The sequence below is a fragment of the Mobula birostris genome, chromosome 13, assembly GCF_030028105.1.
Source record: "Mobula birostris isolate sMobBir1 chromosome 13, sMobBir1.hap1, whole genome shotgun sequence".
NCBI lineage: Eukaryota > Metazoa > Chordata > Chondrichthyes > Myliobatiformes > Myliobatidae > Mobula > Mobula birostris.
This window is the reverse complement of record NC_092382.1, coordinates 101,506,350-101,525,747: the sequence shown is the minus strand read 5'-3', so window position 1 is coordinate 101,525,747 and position 19,398 is coordinate 101,506,350. Positions and strand designations below refer to the sequence as shown.

The following is a 19,398-nucleotide window of genomic DNA, read 5'->3' as shown; positions in this document are numbered from 1 at the left end:
ATATGACAAGATAGGCAGAACTCAGCATGCATTCCTTAAAGGAAAATCCAGCCTGACAAACCTATTTCAAATATTTTGAGGAAATTACAGGTAGTGCAGACAAGGGAGATGCAGAGAAAGTTGTATATTTGGATTTTCAGAAGGCTTTTGACAAGGTGCCACACATGAGGCTACTTAACAAGATGAGCGCCCATGGAATTAGGGGAAAGTTATATACGTGGATAGAGCGTTGGCTGATTGGCAGGAAACAGAGAGTGGGAGTAAAGGGATCCTATTCTGGTTGGCTGCCGGTTACCAGTGGTGTTCAACAGGGTTCCTTGATGGGGCCGCTTCTTTTTACATTGTACATCAACGATTTGGATTATGGAATATATGGCTTTGTGGCGAAGTTTGCTGTCGAAACTAAAATAGGTGGAGGGGCCGGTAGTGCTGAGGAAATGGAGAGTCTGCAGAGAGACTTGGATGGATTGGAAGAATAGGCAAAGAAGTGGCGAATGAAATACAATGTTGGAAAGTGTATGGTTATGGACTTCGGCCGAAGAAATAAACGGGCAGAGTATTATATAAATGTGGAAAGAATTCAAAGTTCTGAGATGCAACGGGACTTGGGAATCCTCGTACAGGGTACCCTTCAGGTTAACCTCCAGGTTGAGTCCGTGGTGAAAAAGGCGAATGTGATGTTGGCATTGATTTCTGGAGGAACAGTGTATAGGAGCAGGGATGTGATGTTGAGGCTCTATAAGGCGCTGGTGAGACATCAATCTGAGTACTGTGGGCAGTTTTGGGCTCCTTATTTGAGAAAGGATGTGCTGACGTTGGAGAAGGTGTAGAGAAGATTTGCTAGAATAACTCTGGGAATTAGAGGGTTAACATATGAGGAACGCTTGTCCGCTCTTGGACTGTATTCCTTGGAGTTTAGAAGAATGAGGGGAGACCTCATAGAAACATTTCGAATGTTCAAAGGCATGGACAAAGTGGATGTGGCAAAGTTGTGTCCCATGATGGGGGAGTCTAGTTCGAGAGGGCATGATTTAGGGATTGAAGGGCGCCCATTCAAAACAGAGATGCCTCACTCACTCTTCCTTCAGTTAGTCCTGACGAAGGGTCTCGGCCTGAAACATCGACTGCACCTCTTCCTACAGATGCTGCTTGGCCTGCTGCGTTCACCAACAACTTTAATATGTGTTGCTTGAATTTTCAGCATCTGCAGAATTCCTGTTGTATGCAAAGATTTTTTTTTTTTAGCCAGAGGGTGGTGAGTCTACGGAATTTGTTGCCACGGGCGGCAGTGGAGGTAGAGATTGATAGGTATCTGAGTAGCCACGGCATCAAAGGTTATGGTGAGAAGGCGGGGGAGAGGGACTAAATGAGAGAATGGTAAAGCTCATGATAAAATGGCGGAGCAGACTCGACGGGCCGAATGGCCGACTTCTGCTCCTTTGTCTTATGGTCATATGGCTTATAACCATGATAAAGACATAGCCTTCACCGTAACACAATTAAGACTCACCCTGACACCGGCACGCCATTCACCAGAACGTGAACAATTCAGTCACCGTATCAGGGTCACGACCTTCAACGAGACACAGATACACTCCTAACCGCAACACGGACACGGAACATCGCCGTGACACACCCGTGGCAGTCACACTGACCGCAATGTACCCCTCACTGTAACATCGACATTCCCACTGACCGTGTTACTGATAAACTCCTCAAGGCGGCAGCGAAACACACCTCAAAATGACCCCGACACGGTTTTCACTGTGACACTGAGGTACCGTACACTGTGACACATTCACGCTCCTCGACGTGATCCTCACCGCCTCGAGACAAAGACTCAGAAGTCACTGTAACACCCCTGACCGAGACAGTATCACCGCTCAACATAACGCCGATGCACCGCTCACTGAGGCAATTACCCACACCTCATTCTGACACAGGCAAACCTCTTAGCGTGATACCAAAACACCTCAGCCTGACACTGTTACAACCACCGTCGCAATGACATGTCTCTGACCGTGACACAAAAACATTCCTCTCTGTGAGACAAGCACACCCCATACCATGACACAGATACTCCACTCACCGTGACAGCACCAGGCACCTTACTCTGACATTTCCCTCGCCGTGACCTCGAGGTACACTTCATTGTGGCCCGGCACAACTCTCGCCGGGGCACGGAATCAGCTATCACGGTGACACCTCCACGTCCTTCACAACAACTCGAACATGACCCGCGTGATATTGACGCAGACCCCATTGTGACAACAACATAACCTTCACTGACACATTAATATACCCCTCAGCGTGACACGACAGGCCGACACCTCTCACTGTGACGACCTTCACCGTGACACTGACACAACACTCTCTGTGGCCCGCTCGGTAGCGTGTTGCTGAATCACGTGTCACTGTAAACGCTAATCATCCTTCACTATCTCTCTCAGTATCACATATTCGTCAGTCCAAGTGCATCCTCGACCGAAACTACCATGAGTTCAACTCAACCCTTCAATCCAAGATCAATGAGATGGAAGCGAAGTACAAAGCTGTGAAGGAAACCAAGGCTCAAATCTGTGAATTGTTGACTAGCCGAAGAGGTGAGGCATCATTCTCATCTTTAACCCGCTCCTCATCACAGGGCAGACACAGAGAGAGGAAGCGTCACTCTGTGCTCGACATCGGGAGTGTGTGAAGAGACGGTATGGAGGGAGATTCCCTCTCTGTGTTTGACCGGTGAGTGTGTGATGGTGCTGCGAGGAGAAAGCTTCACTTTATCACTGAACCCACGAGAGTATGACGGGACGTTGTGGAGGTGGATTCACTCTGTGCCTGCCCAGAGGATTGTGAGACGTATCTTTACAGCTTCACTCTATGTCTGACTCCGGAAATCTCTGATGGGACGGTATGGATCCACCTTCACTCTGTGTCTGACAGGCGGTTTGTGTGATCGGACAGGGCCCAGAGAGCTTCACCCAAGGTCTGACCCCTGAATGGTGTTATGGATTGGCGGAGAGAGAGTTTCACTCTGAACCCGGGAGTGTGTGACGGGGCGGTGCAGAGGGGGCTTCACCCTGTGTCTGAATCCGGGAGTGAGTGATGGGACGCTGCAGAGGGGGATTCACTCTGTGACTGTATCCACGAGTGTGATGGGACGGTGTGGAGGGAGCATCACACTCTATCTGATTCCCGGAGTGTGTAATGGGATCGTAGGGAGAGAGAACGTCTGTGTCTGTCTCCGAGAGTGTGTGATGGGACAGTGCAGAGGGCGTTCACTCTATGTGACACCGGATTGTGTTACTGGATGTTGTGAAGGTAGTCTGACCCCGTGAGTATGCCATGGGAGGATGAGGGCGGAATTTCGCTTTGTGTGTCAACACGGTGGGGGGGTGGGGAGGGATGATGGGACGGTTCAGAGAGAGCTTCACTCTGTGAGTCGCCAGGGACTGTGTGATGAACCGTAAGGAGGGAGATTCACACTTTGTTAGACTCGGTGGTGTGTGATGTGGCCGTGCGGAGGGAGATTCTTTCTGTGTCTACCCACGACAGTGTGTTATTGGACGAGAGGAAGGAGATTCGCACTGTGTTATTCTCGGGAGTGTGTGATTGGACGGTGAGGAGGCAGGTTCCCTCTGTGTCAGACAGTTTGCTCTGTGGTGTGTTGAGAAGACGTAGAGGGAGAATCGGTCTCCCTCTGTTATTTGTCGTGTGTGCTAAGGCAGTCTCTTTCCGTGTCTAACCGCTGGAGTGTGTGATGGGGTTGTGGAGAGAGAGATTCACAGTGTGTCTGATCAAGGCTGTGTGAGATTGGACTTTGGGAAAGGATCTAAATTCTGATCTCTTACTCAGGGCATGTATAAGGGGCGGTGTGCAGGTAGTTTCACTCTGTGTCTGACCCCGAGAGTGCGTAATGAAACGGTGTGGAAGGAGTAACATTCAGAATCTGACACGGGGAAGAGTGTATTTGGAAGGTGTGCAGGAAACATCACTCCACGTCTGACCGCTGAAATGTGTGATGAGCCCATGGAGAGAGAGAGAGAGAGATTCACTCTGTTTTTGACCCAGGCAGTACGTGGCGAGGGTTTGTAGAGGGAGCAAAACTCTCTGTCTGACTCCGGGAGTGTGTGATGGGACAATGCGGACGGGAGCTTCACTCCACGTCTAACACCTGTAGCGTGTGTTGGGACGGCGGAGAGAGAGATTCCATCTGCGCCTGACCATCTTATTGTGTGATCTGACCGTGTGCAGGAAGCTTAAAGTGTCTCACCCCGTGTGTGTATCATTGGACTCTGTTTGTGACACAGTGTGCGTGTGATGGGAAGGAATAGCGGAGGTAGGGGTGGGTGACTGCGTTTGGGAGGGCGGTTATGTGTGTGTCTGACACCGGGAACAGTGGCGCGTGCCTGGATGGTTTTCCGCTCCGTGTCTGATGCCAGGAGTGAGTGATAGAACGGTGCGGAGGGAGCTTCTCTCGTTTTCTGACCCCTGTGTTATGTGATGTGACAGAGTAGAAGGAGCATCATACTGTGTCTGACCACGGCAGTATGCAGTGGGATGGTGGCGAGAGTGTTTCATTTCCTATCTGATCACGGGCGGGTGTAACGCGGTAGTGTTGGAGTAGGTTCACTCTGTGTTTGCCTGCAGGACTCTGTGTTAGGAGAGTGTGCAGGGAGCTTCACTCCATGTCTGACCCATGGAGTGTGTGATAGTGAGGTGGAGAGAAAGCTTCAGTCTGAGGCTGAACCGTGGAGTGTGTGATGGGACAGTGTGGAAGGAGCGTCACTCTGTGTCTCACACCGGAAGAGTATGATGGGAACGTGAGACAAGAACTTCATCCTTCGTCTGTTCCCGAGAGTGCGTGACGGGACATTGTGGATGGAAGCCCAATTTGTGTCTGACCCATTAGGAGGTGTGTGATTGGATGGCGTGCAGGCTGTTGCACTCTGTAACTGAATCCGGTGTCTGTGATGCCGAGGTAGTTTCATTCCGTATCTGATCTCAGGATTGTGTGATGGGACGGTATGGATGGAGATTCACTCTATGTCTGACTTTGGGTGCGTGTCATGGGATGGTGTGGAGTGAACTTCACTCTATGTCTGACACCGGGAGACCGTGATGGAACGGTCCTGAGGGAGTTTCATTCCGTGTCTGTTACCGGGTGTGTTCTGAGACGGTGTTGATGGAGCTTCACTCTGTGTCTGTCCGCAAGAACGTGTGATGTGACAGTGAGCAGCGTGCAGTCTGAACCAATGTGTGTTTGATGGGGCCGTGGAGAGAGAGAGAGAGTTTCATTCTGTGTCTGACCCCGGGTGGGTCTAATGTAACAGTGTAAGGGAGTTTCACTCTGTGTTAGTCCCCTGGATTCTGTGATGGGACAGTGCTGAACGAGATTCCCTCAGCGTCTGGCAATGAATTGCATGATTTGAAGTTGCGGAGGGAGCTAAGTCCTGTGTCCTACACCGGGAGTGTGTGACTGGACGGTGTGGATTGAAATTCTATTTGTGCCTGCCCCTCAGGAAGTATGTGATAGGATGGTGGGAAGGAGCTTGTAACTGACTCCTGAAGTTTGTTATGGGACGGTGTTGAGGGAGCTACACCTTGTGGCGGGCCCCAAGAGTGTTTAATGAGGTGCTGTGGAGGGAGATTCAATTTGTGTCTGACAGCCGGGGAGTGTTATGGGACGGTGTGGACGACCTTCAGTTAGAGTCTGACCACGGAAATGCGTGATCGGTGGTTGTGGGGGGAGTTTGTATCTGGCCCCGGAACGTATCATATGGCATTTTGGAGGGAGCCTCAGTCTGTGTGTGATCCCAGAGGTGTTGTGTGTTGGGACAGTGTGGAGGAGGCTTCGCTCTGATCTGACTCAGGGAGTATGTGATGGGACAGTGTGGAGGGAACTTCAATCTGCGACTGACCGGGAATGCGTGATGGGACGGTGTTGACGGAGCTTAACTCTGTTTCTGACCGGGGAGTGTGTGATGGGACGGTGTGGAGGGAGCTTCACTCTGTGTCTAACCCTGGGTGTGTGATGGGACGGTGTGGAGGGAGATTCACTCTGTGTCTGACCGGGGAGTATGTGATGGGACGGTGTGAAGGGAGCTTCACTCTGTGTCTAACCCTGGGTGTGTATGATGGGACGGTGTGGAATGAGCTTAACTCTGGGTCTCATGCAGTGTGTTTGCGATGGGATGCTCAGCAGGAAGCATAACTGTGTGCCTGATCCTTGGAGTGTGAGATGGGACGGTGTGGAAGTGCACCACTCTGTGTGTGAGAACTTGTTGTGTGTTGGGATGCTCTGGAGGTAGCATCACTTTCTGTGTGACCCCGGGATTTTGTGATGTGTTGGTGTGGAAGAACCGTTTCTCTGTGTCTAACACAACGTGCATGTGCTGAGACGGTGTTTTGGGATCTTCACTCTGTGTCTGATCCCGGGAACGTGTTTTGGGAGCTTCTCTGTGTTACTGTTTGATGGGACAGGGCACAGGGTGCTACACTCTGTCTCTGCCCCGGCGAGTCTGAGTGATCGGGCGGTTCGCAGAGATCGTCACTTTACAAGTGAACCCAGAAATGTGTAATGGGATGCTGTATTGGGAGCTTGACGCTATGTCTGACCCCGGGAGTCTGTGATGGGTTATATGGAGGAAGTTTCACTCTGTGTCTGAACACGGGAGTGTGTGATGGGACGGTGTGGTGGGAGCTTGACTCTATGTCTGACCCCGGGAGTCTGTGATGGGACGTATGGAGGAAGTTTCACTCTGTTCTGACTCTCGGAGTGTGCGCTGGGACCGTGCAGAGGGAGCAATATTCTGTGGCTGACCCCGGGAGTGCGTGATGGGACGTTGTGGAGGGATATTCACTCTGTGTCTGACCACAGTAGTGTGTGATGGGATGGTGTGGAGGAGATTAACTCTGTGTCTGACCCCGGAAGTGTGTGATGGGACGGTGTGGAGGGAGCTTCATCTTTGTCTGATCACTGTGTTGATTGATGGTACAGTGTGGAGGGAGATTCACTCTGTGTCTGCCCATGTGTGTCTGAGGTAACAGTGTAAGGGAGTTTTACTCTGTGTTCGTCCCATTAGATTCTGTGATTGGACAGTGTTGCAGGAGATTCCCTCAGTGTCCGGCAACGGGTTCCGTGATTGGTAGTTGCGGAGGGAGCTAATTTCTGTCTCTCACCCCGGGAGTGTGTGACGGGACGGTGTGTATTGAAATTCTTATTTGAGTCTGTCCCTCAGGAAGTCTGTGATGGGGTGGCGGGCAGCAGCTTGTATCTGAATCCTGAAGCTTGTAATGGGACGGTGTTGAAATAACTACGCCTGGTGACGGGTCCTGGCAGTGTGTAATGGGTTGTCGTGGAGGGAGATTCAACTGAGATTGATTCCAGAACATTGTGAGGGGTCGGTGTGAACGAGCTTCAATTTGAGTTGGAAACACGGAAATGCGTGATAGGAGGCTGTGGGGGGAGTTAGTATCTGACCCCGGGACGTGTAATCCGGCAGTTTAGAGGGAGCCTCAGACTGTGTGTGACTCCAGGAGTCTGGCAGGGGACGGTGTTGCGGGAGCATCACTCTGCGACTGACATCGGGAGTATATGATGGGACAGTGCTATGCGATGCTCACACTGTGTTCAACTACTGTGTGTGTGATGTGATTGTATGGACGGACTGTCACTCTGCGTCTGACCACTGCGGACTGTGAAAAGATACTGTGGAAGGAGCTTCACGCTGTGACTGACACGCTGTGCTACGGAGGGAGCATCACTCTAAAACTGATCTTTGGAGTGTGTGATGGGACGGTGTGGAAGTGTTCCACTCTGTGTCTGAGGACATGTTGTGTGTTGGGATATTCTGGAGGGAGCATCACTTTGAGTCTGACCCCGGGGTTTTATGATGGGTTGGTGTAGAAGCAACTATACTCCATGTCTAACACAACGTGCATGTGCTGAGACGGTGTTCTTGCAATCTTCACTCTGTGTCTGGTCCAGGGAATGTGTTTTGGGAGAGTTATTTGGGAACATCCCTGTGTGTTTGTTTGATGCGACAGAGGCAGACATCGTCACGTTAAAACTAAACCAAGAAATGTGTGATGGGACGGCGTGGTAGGAGCTTCCCCGGGAGTCTCTGATGGGACATATGGAGGAACTTTCACTCTGTTTCTGACTAAAAAAGTGTGTGATGCCACGGTGTCGAGCGAGCTTCATTCTGTGGCTGACTCCAGGAGTGTGTGATGGGACGGTGTGGAGGGAGTTTCACTCTGTGTCTGACCCCGGGAGTGTGTGATGGGACGGTGTGGAGGGAGATTCACTCTGTGTCTGACCCCGGGAGTGTGTGATTGGACGGCGTGGAGGGAGATTGATTTTTTCTTTATTCCTGCTTTTCAGAGGAAAAATGTTCGATGGATTGGGTCAGACATAAAGAACGGTGTTATTTCTTCTCCACGTTTGCAACATCTTACGATGAAGCTGGGCAACGGTGTTCAAACTTTGATTCAAGGCTTCTCCGAATCAATTCACAGGATGAAGCGGTAGGTGCAACACCACGAGAGGAGATATTCACACGGCTCCCACGTTTACCAGGGTGAGAAGAACAGTGGTGGTCCCTGATCATAGTGAAGCTTCCTCCACTCCGTCTCATCGCACACTCCGTAGAACCATAGAACCATAGAAACTACAGCACAGAAACAGGCCTTTTGGCCCTTCTTGGCTGTGCCGAACCATTTTCTGCCTAGTCCCACTGTCCTGCACACGGACCATATCCCTCCATACACCTCTCATCCATGTATCTGTCCAATATATTCTTAAATGTTAAAAAAGAACCCACATTTACCACCTCGTCTGGCAGCTCATTCCATACTCCCACCACTCTCTGTGTGAAGAACCCCCCCCCAATGTTCCCTTTAAACTTCCCCCCCCCTCACCCTTAACCCATGTCGTCTGTTTTTTTTTCTCCCCTTGCCTCAGTGGAAAAAGCCTGCTTGCATTCACTCTATCTACACCCATCATAATTGTATATACCTCTATCAAATCTCCCCTCATTCTTCTACGCTCCAGGGAATAAAGTCCTAACCTATTCAACCTTTCTCTGTAACTGAGTTTCTCAAGTCCCGGCAACATCCTTGTAAACCTTCTCTGCACTCTTTCAACCTTATTTATATCCTTCCTGTAATTTGGTGACCAAAACTGAACACAATACTCCAGATTCGGCCTCACCAGTGCCTTATACAACCTCATCATAACATTCCAGCTGTTATACTCAATACTTTGATTAATAAAGGCCAATGTACCAAAAACTCTCTTTACGACCCTATCTGCCTGTGACGCCACTTTTAGGGAATTTTGTATCTGTATTCCCAGATCCCTCTGTTCCACTGCACTCCTTAGTGGCTTACCATTAACCCTGTATGTTCTACCTTAGTTTGTCCTTCCAACGTGCAATACCCCACACTTGTCTGTATTAAACTCCATCTGCCATTTTTCAGCCCATTTTTCCAGCTGGTTCAAGTCCCTCTGCAGACTCGGAAAACCTTCCTCGCTGTCTACTACACGTCCAATCTTTGTATCATCAGCAAATTTGCTGATCCAATTTACCACATTATCATAGAAACATAGAAAGTAGGTGCAAGAGTAGGCCATTCGGCCCTTTAATCCAGATCATTGATATAGATGACAAATAACAATGGACCCAGCACTGATCCCTTTGGCACACCACTAGTCACAGGCCTCCACTCGTGGAAGCAATTCTCTTTGGCTTCTTCCATTGAGCCAATGTCTGATCCAATTTATCACCTCTGCATGTATACCTAGCGACTGAATTTTCCTAAATATCCTCCCATGCCGGACCTTGTCAAAGTCCTTACTGAAGTCCATGTGGACAATATCCACTGCCTTCCCTTCATCCACTTTCCTGGTAACCTCCTGGAGAAACTCCAATAGATTGGTCAAACATGTCCTGCCACACACAAAGCCACGTTGACTCTCCCTAATAAGTCCCTGTCTATCCAAATGCTTGTAGATTCTGTCTCTTAGTACTCCCTCCAATAACTTACCTACTATCGACGTTAAACTTACCGGCCTATAATTTCCCGGATTACTTTTCGATCCCTTCTTAAAAAACGGAATAACATGAGCCACTCTCCAATCCTCTGGCACTTCACCCGTAGACAGCGACATTTTAAATATTTCTGCCAGTGCCCCTGCAATTTCAACACCAGTCTCCTTCAACTGAACACCCTGTCAGGTCCCGGGGATTTATCCACTTTAATTTTCCTCAAGACAGTAAGGACCTCCTCCTTTTTGATCTGTACAGTTTCCATGATCTCACTACTTGTTTCCCCTAATTCCATAGACTTCATGCCAGTTTCCTTAGTAAATACAGACGCAAAAAACCCTATTTAAGATCTCCCCCATTTCCTTTGGTTCCGCACATAGCCGACCACTCTGATCTTCAAGAGGACCAATTTTGTCCCTTACAATCCCTTTGCTCTTAATATACCGGTAAAAGCTCTTTGGATTATCCTTCGCTTTGACTGCAAAGGCAACCTCATGTCTTCTTTTAGCTCTCCTGATTTCTTTCTTAAGTATTTTCTTGCACTTCTTATACTCCTCAAGCACCTTATTTACTCCCTGCTTCCTATACATGTCATGCAACTCCCGCTTCTTCTTTATCAGGGTTGCAATAACCCTTGAGAACCAAGGTTCCTTATTCCTATTCACTTTGCCTTTAATCCTGACAGGAACATACAAATTCTGCACTCTCAAAATTTCTCCTTTGAAGGCTTCCCACCTACCGATCACATCCTTGCCAGAGAACAACCTGTCCCAATCCACGCTTTTTAGATCCTTTCTCATTTCTTCAAATTTGGCCTTCTTCCAGTTCAGAACCTCAACCCTAGGACCAGATCAATCCTTGTCCATGATCAAGTTGAAACTAATGGTTTTCTGATCACTGGAACCAAATTGCTCCCCTTCACAGACTTCCGTCGCTTATCCTAAATCTGTTCCTAACAGGAGATCCAATATTGCATCCCCTCTAGTTGGTCCCTCTATATATTGATTTAGAAAACTTTCCTGAACACACTTTACAAACTTTAAACCATCTAGACCCCTAACAGTATGGGAGTCCCAATTAATATATGGAAAATTAAAATCCCCTACCAGCACAACTTTATGTTTCCTGCAGTTGCTTGCTATTTCCCTGCAGATTTGCTCTTCCAATTCTCGTTGACTGGTTGGGTGGTCTGTAATACATCCCACTAATGTGGCCATACCTTTCCTGTTTCTCAGCTCCACCCATAAGGACTCAGTAGACAAGCCCTCTAATCTGTCCTGCCTGAGCACAGCTGTAATATTTTCCCTAACAAGCAATGCTACTCCCCCACCTTTCATTCCTCTGCCTCGATCACATCTGAAACATCGGAACCCTGAAACTGCCAGTCCTGCCCCTCCTGTAGCCAAGTTTCACTAATTGCTACAACGTCATAATTCCACGTGTCAATCCACGCCCTCACCTAACCGCCTTCCCCGCAATAGTCCTAGCATTGAAATATATACACAGTGGTCAGACACAGAGTGAAGCTCCCTCCACTCCGTCTCATCGCACACTGCGCGGGGTCAGACATCGAGTGAAGCCGCCTGTGCACCTTCCCATCACACATTACCTTGGTCAGACACAGAGTGAAACTCCCTCCGCAGTCTCCCTTCCCAAACTCCTGTTGTAATAATCCGAGAGAGGCTCTGTAAATAGTTTCCTATTCTAGGCATTAATCAAATGAATTTAATTTCACAGAGTTTTGTTAACCGCGCTCTTGCCTCCCGTATCGCTGCATCCTGGATTGGAAAATGCGAAGAAGGGTAAGATTTGGACTGATCTGTGGGGTGAGAGTTTGGGGATGACACGGTACTGACGGGAGAAAATTGGATCAGTTTACGGACTGAGATAGGTTTGTTGGAAGAAGCGGTGCCACTGGGATTGTTTCAAGTCTGTCCGAGGTTGTCAGGTGAGGGAGGCACAATGGGAATATTCTGGGGAATGATACGTGTCTGTCGAGGAAGTGTAGGGCAGTGGGAACATCTTGAGGACTGGCAGGAACTCTAGGGAGAGATCAGTACCCTGGCATTATTTTGCTGACTGACGCAGGGCTGTGGGAATGCGAGATGCAGCGGAATTAGTTTAGAGAGTGACACGAAGGTTTGGGGAGATGGAGAGAACGTGGCACTGAGCTGATTTGTGAGATAAAAAGTTGGGCAGCGGGATTAATTTGGGGACTGACAGAGATCTGAGGGGAGAGAGTGGGACAATCGAATTAGTTTGGAGACTGTGTGCAAAGAGTGGGTCAGTGGGATTAGTTTGCGGACTGATGCAGGGCTGTGGGAGAGGGTTTTTCAGTGGTACAAATTTTGCGACGGACCCGTGCCTGTGGGTTGAGGGCGGTGTAGTGGAATTAGTTTGGAGGCTGACACGAAGCTGTTGGGATAGGAAGGGTCCATGGGATTAATTTGGGGAACGCCAAAGTTTTGCGGGAAGAGAGCAGGCGGGAGGGATTCATTTTGGGACTGTCATAAGCCTGTGTGGAGAGGGTGGGACAGGGGGCTTTGTTTGGGTACTGAGGCAGATTTGGGGGCGGTGGAGAGTTTGTCTGTTGGATTCGTATGGGGACTGATACAGGACTGTGAAGAGAAAGTGCGTCAGTGGGATTAGTCTGGCGACGGACCGGAGGCTGTGAGTAGCCCGCGGTGTTGTGACATTAGTCTGGAGACTGACACAGGGCTGTCCGGACCGAGTTGGTCAGTGTGATTAGTTTAGGGACGGTCTCATGGCTGTGAGGAGAGCGCTGTTTAATGAGATTAGTTTTGCGAGGGTATCTGGTTTACTGATGCGCATTTTTGTCTGTGTTGATTTTTTTTAACCCTCATTGATAGAAAAGTGGTCCCTGGTTTGCTGTACTACGTGTCCTTTGGAACACCCGTCTGCATTCAGTGCCAATCGAGAGGAAGGAACGACCCTTGCAATCGTGATCGTCATTTCATCTGCGAGAAGTCTACACCTTTATACCCAGCTATTCCTGAAAACATCCAGGGTCTCTGTCAACAACCCGTGGGGGCTTCATGAATCACGGGACTACCCCCTATTTCTACTCCTTAACTCTCTTCCACTCTCCCTCCATCCATCATCCCAAATTCCCTCCCCACTCTCACTGCTACTCCCTCCCACTCCATTCTCCGCCTCATTTCCCACTCCCATTCTCCAGACAACGACAAACCTCTCTACACATCTATTCCCTCATTTCTCGTGATTCCCGCACCCCACCCCGCTCTTCCCCATCACCCTTGCTCTCTCTCTCTCTCGCCACTCCCTCGCACTTTCTCCGCCGGCTCTTTCGCCGCTCCCGCTACCCAATTCTTTACCCTCTCTACCTCTTTCTGCACCCCTCTGCCCAATTTTCTCTCTCCCCTCCCCGTTCTCTCCACACCCTCCGTCTCCCAGATCATTTCTCTTCCTCCTTTTTCACCCACTCTCACCTCCACCCTGAGCCGTCTGGTTGTCGATACCCCGACCCAGGGTAAAAGTCTGTGCGCCTGCACTCTGTCTCTGTCCGTCTTGGGTTTATGCAACTCTGTAAGATTACAACTACGCTCCCGGGAATAAAGTACCGACCTTCCCTCCCTCTCTCCATAACTCAGTCCCTCGAGTCCCTGCAATATCGCCGTAAATCTCCCTCTGGAGTCTTCCCAGCTCTATGGCATTTTTCCTGGAGCAGGGCGACCAAAACTGTGTGCGGCCTCACCGACGACTTGTACACTGCAATGTGACCTCCCGACTCCGGTACTCAGTGCCCCGACTGGTGAAGGCCAGCGTGCCAAGTGTCCTGCCCACTCGTATCGGATGTTTCCCACCGAAATCGCTATTTCATTTATTATCTGAAACTTATACGGCCTGGAATTTCTTCTTTTGCAGCATCAGTACGGTGCAAATATTTAGAAATAATGTAAATTACAACCATTAATAAATACCGCAAACATGTCGCTCATTCGGTCAAAGATGACAATTAATGTAAATTACATAGTATGAATAAATACAGCAAAAATGTCGAGTCTGTGCTCATGCGTTTAAATACGTGACGGCTCAGAGGAAGGAGCTGTTTCTGAATTGTTGTGTGTGGGTGTTTCGGCTCCTGTGACTCCTCCTTGTTAGTACTAACGGGCAGATCTTCTCCAGGGTGGTGAGGGTCCTGAGTGATGGATGCGGCCTTCTCGAGGCATCGCCTTACGAAAATGTCCTCGGTTGTGGGGAGGGCTGAGACTGCCAGACTGTCGTCTGAGCTTAGAACCCTATGGAGCCTATTTAGATTCCGTGCGTTGCAGCCTGCACACCAGGAGGCGATCCGGCAAGACTGAACTGTCTCCAACGTACATCCATTGAAAATTCCTCATCTTCAATGAGAACCCACATGTGCTCAAACACATAAAGCTGTGATCCCTTCTGTAACGAGACAGCTATGGATACAGTTGAACTCAAATGCAGAATGTGGTCTAGAATTAACTCAGACTCAGACTCAAAATAAATTAGACTGCAGAAAACCAATCGAAAACCATCACAAATGGTAATACTGGAAATGTAACTCTTACGATTGAGCACTGAGTGCTCAGCTAGATTCCTTTAACAATAGACTTACACAGTAACGTCTGGAATTAACACAACCATCGACTCTAAATAAACTAGACGGCACGATACCAATCGGAAAACATCACAAACAGTTGGACTGGAAACGTAACTCTTACGGTTGATCGCTGAGTGCTCAGCAAGAGGTCTTTAATTACAGACTTACCATGCAGGAATGGGACAGGGAATAATTGCAAGTCTGAGTCGCAAAAGAATAGTAACTTCACCGTACTCTGGGAAATGGAGTTGCGGAAACCCGCATGTCCGTCCTATTCAGTATGACACATGATACCTCCGTGGTTGCATGAACGTGTTGGACCCACTATAGATCCTCTGAGTTACTGACAGCCAGGGACCCTGAACTTCAAATAAGTCTATGCGACGTAGGAGCAGAATTAGACCATGGAGTTCGTTCCGAATTTCATCACGGCTGATCCATTTCCCTCTCAGCATCAAATTTCCCGCCCTCTCCCTGTTACCTTTCCAGCCCTGACTAATCAAGACTCTATCAAACTCAGCCTTAAATATACCCAAATGGCCGGGCCTCCTCGGCTTCCTGAGACTATGAATTCCGCAGATTCCCCACGCTCTGGTTGTGGAAAATCCTCCTCATCTCCTTTCTAAAAGATATCCCTCTGTTCTCTGGCTGTGTCATCTGGTCCGAAACTCCCCTACAATAATGAACATTCTCTGCACATCCACTCTGTCACAGCCTTTCACCATCCGAGAGCTTTCCATAAGGTCAGCCCTCATTCTTCTCAATCCCAGCGAGTACAGGTCACTGACATCACAATACTGCAAATATGACCTCACAGATCCGTAAAATTCCACCTTGGTTTTACATCACAGTCCTCTCGAAATGAATGGGTGGAGGGGAGCCACACATAGTGTTTGAACGGCGGCAAGTGTAGGACGGGACAGTGAAGAAGAATTTTCCCTTTGTGTCTGTGCCAGACAAAGTCTAATGAGACGGTGTAGATGGAGCTTCACTCTGTGTCTGACCCCCGGAGTGTGTGATGGGACGGTGTGGATGGAGCTTCACTCTGTGTCTGACCCTAGGAGTGTGTGATGGGACGGTGTGGAGGGAGATTCACTCTGTGTCTGATGCCCGGAGTGTGTGATGGACGATGCGGAGGGAGATTCACTCTGTGTCTGACCCCGGAAGTGTGTGATGGGACGGTGTGGAGGGAGATTCACTCTGAGTCTGACCCCGGGAGTGTGTGATGGGACAGTGTGGAGGGAGATTCACTCTGTTTCTGACCCCGGGAGTGTGTGATGGGACGGTGTGGAGGGAGATTCACTCTGTGTCTGACCCCCGGAGTGTGTGATGGGACGGTATGGATGGAGCTTCACTCTGTGTCTGATCCCAGGACTGTGTGATGGGACGGTGTGGATGGAGCTTCACTCTGTGTCTGATCCCAGGACTGTGTGATGGGACGGTGTGGAGGAAGCTTCACTCTGTGTCTGACCCAAGGACTGTGTGATGGAACGATCCGGTGGGAGTTCCACTCTATGATTTGAGGAATATGTGATAAATTCTTACAATTTTGGCGTCGGGACTGCCTCCAAACAGAGATCAGGAGCGGGGCAAGTAGACTGGCATGCAATGTGTGTGTAGACGAATAGAAGATGTCCTGATCTCCAAAAGTCATTAAGTTAATGTTTAAACATTCTTTTCAACATTGTAATCAAGATTAGTGCATTTGTTTTGTTTTGTACAATTTTAGAGCGAAAAAAAGGGAAAGGATGACGATGCAAAGGTTTGTCACCCCAGGAGATTTGAGCTCTCAGATAACTTTTACCAAAGTCTCGGACCTTAATTAGCTTGTTAGGGTTATGGCTTGTTCACAATCATCGTTAGGAAAAGCAAGGTGATGCAAATTTGAAACCTTTATAAAGACCCTGACTCCTCAAACCTTATCCCAACAATCAGCAGCCATGGGCTCCTGTAGGCAGCTGCATAACCCTCTGAGAAATAAAATAATTCATGCCCACAAAGCAAGGGAAGGCTATAAGAAGATAACAAATCGTTTTTAGGTAGCCGTTTCCTCAGTTCGTAATGTAATTCAGAAATGGCAGTTAACAGGAACGGGGAGGTTAAGTTGAGGGCTGGAAGACCAGAAAATGTTCCGAGAGATCTACTCGTACGATTACTGGTGAGGCAAATCAAAAGCCCAGTTTGTCTGAAAAAAGACCTTCAGGAAGATTTAGCTGACTCTGGAGTGCTGGTGCACTGTTCTACTGTGCAGCGACACCTGCACAAATATGACCTTCATGGAAGAGTCATATGAAGAAAACCTTTCCTGAGTCCTCACCAGAAAATTCAGCGTCAGAAGTTTGCAAGGGAGCATCTAAACAAGCCTGATTCATTTTGCAAACAAGTGCCGTGGACTAATGAGGTGAAAACAGAACTTATTGTCTGCAATGAGCAACGGTATGTTTAGAGAAAAAAAGGTGCAGAATTTCATGAAAAGAACACCTCTCCGACTGTTAAGCTCGGGGGTGGATCGATAATGATTTGGGCTTGTGTTGCATCCAATGGCACTGGGGACATTTCACTGGAAGAGGGAAGAATGAATTTAATTAAATATCAGCAAATTCTGGAAAATAAAAAATAAATAAAACGGCACACTGTTTGTAAAAAAGATGAAGATGAAAAGAGGATGGCTTCTACAACAGGATAATGAACTTAAACACACCTCAAAATCCACAATAGACTAACTGAAGGGGAGCAAACTGAAGATTTTGCCCTGGCTCTCACAGTCCCCCGACCCAAGCATCATCGAAAGTCTGTGGAAGACCTGAAAAGATACGCAGGACGGCCCAAGAATCTCTCAGAACTAGAAGCGTTTTGCAGGAAGAATGGAAGAATATTCCTGAAGAGGAATTGAAAGACTCTGAGCAGGCTATAAGGAGCGTTTATAAGCTGTGATATTTGCCACAGGAGGTGTTCCTAAGTACTGGCCAAGCAGGCTGCCCAAACTTTAGCTTCGGGCCCTTTTCCTTTTTTGTTATTTTTAAATTGTACAAGATGGAAATAAAGGAAAAGTAATCCGCTTAAAATATGAACCAAAAGCGTAATCTTTCAGGTTATGCCTTTTGGAAATCAGGTGATCTTTTACACGCTTATCTTTTCACAGTATAAGAAAGTTTGACCAGGAGTGTCCAAACTTTTGCATTCCACTGTATGTGCATTAAAAAACAGTGTCTCGCGTTTTTTTTTTTTTTTTTGAACAACAACCAATCTGTGAAGCGGATTCCCAAGCGGGGGCAAATAAAGATAAGATAGGGGTAAATGTTGATAGGCTTGATTTAGTAAGAGCACAGTAAGAGCAGTAGGCATGCCTGGAGTGATATTTGAATGCTCCTCTTGCGTGACCTGGGACGGCAGGGAGACCTCCAGTGTCTCTGACGACTTCACCTGTGAGAAGTGCATCCGGATGCTGCTTCCAACACTCAGAGATAAGGAAATGGAACGTGATGAGCTCAGGATCATGCGGGAAGCTGAGGGGGGCGGTGATAGGGAGGAAGTTAGACCAAGGTTAACAGGGAACTGGGTGACAGTCAGGAGGATGAAAGGGATTAAACAGCCAGTCCCAGTATAGAGTGCCCCGGGTCAAACTCCTCATTAACAGGCATAATACTGTGTAGACTTCTAGGCGAGGGAGAGGGGTGCAAATAACCGGGTAGATGCAAGTCTGGCAGATGATGTCTACGAGGTTGGCTCTGGTGATTCAGAAGAGAAAGGGACGAACGAGATGAGGTCAGCGGTGATGATAGCGGATTCGTGTTATAGGACAGAAAAGAGGTTCTGTGGGCTTGTATATAAAAATCGGCGACAACGCAGCCTGCAGCTCTGGGTCCACTGACTGCCACTGAAATCCGCAGAAGACCAGAACAGAGCTTGTCATCTGCCGACCGAACACTAGGGGGCAGCACATACACCTGCTTGGAGGCCACGTCACAACACCCCACATTGTGCAGTTCATTCATTTTCTCTGCACCGAGCAACTCTCTCAGTTTACACCTGAACTGGACGGGAGCCAATAACCCAGCGGGAAGTTTTCATATAAGAGGGGGAGTGAAACGGTTTATACTCGAGATGCAGAGGGATGTAAAGCAGAATGCCAAAACCGATAGTGGAGTGGTTATTGGGACAGATGTTGTTAAGATCTCAGACAGAGTCAGAAAGTAAAAGGTTGAGCCTGCTGGGCCTCATGTTATGAGCTGAGTGCGTTTTAATGCAGGAAGTATTGTACAAAAGGCAGATGAGCTCAGTGCATGTTTCTATCCTGTAGTTTCTATCTTGTAGCTGCCGACGAGTACATCATCTTCTATCTCTAATCTATCCTGCCAAAGAACTGCTGTAATATTCTCTCTGACATGTTGTGCAACACCCTCCCCTCTTATCCCTCCGATTCTATCACACCTGAAGCAACAAAATCCAGGAATATTAAGTTGCCAATCACACCTCTCCTGCAACATGTTTCACTAATAGCTACAACATCATATTTCCAGGTATCGATCCAGCTCTAAACTATCCACCTTTTTCACAATGCTCCTAGCATTAAAATAGATGCATTTCAGGAACTCTCCACCTCTTACTCTGTTTTTATCCCCAATTGTCCAAAACAACTTTGTTATCTTTTTCTTCCTTATCCCCTACATCTTCGGTCTGTGTGCTCCCCTTCGCTGTCCCCTGTCTATCCTCCATCATGCACTGTCTACTAGCTTTCTC

At 48.4% G+C, this 19,398-nt stretch overlaps 1 protein-coding gene across 3 annotated transcripts in view; it reads left to right on the top strand.

Moving 5' to 3' along the window:
* The window catches only part of LOC140207213 (CD209 antigen-like protein C), a 47,450-nt gene extending 33,369 nt beyond the window's left edge, over positions 1 to 14,081 (top strand). For all 3 annotated transcript variants that reach the window (XM_072275591.1, XM_072275593.1, XM_072275592.1), the window contains exons 3-6: positions 2,451 to 2,603; positions 8,384 to 8,526; positions 11,787 to 11,851; positions 12,920 to 14,081. In XM_072275591.1, the coding sequence (XP_072131692.1) occupies positions 2,451 to 2,603; positions 8,384 to 8,526; positions 11,787 to 11,851; positions 12,920 to 13,109 (551 nt within the window). In that variant the 3' untranslated portion in view covers positions 13,110 to 14,081. The remainder of the gene's footprint in view (positions 1 to 2,450; positions 2,604 to 8,383; positions 8,527 to 11,786; positions 11,852 to 12,919) is intronic.
* The last annotated feature ends 5,317 nt before the right edge of the window (positions 14,082 to 19,398 follow it).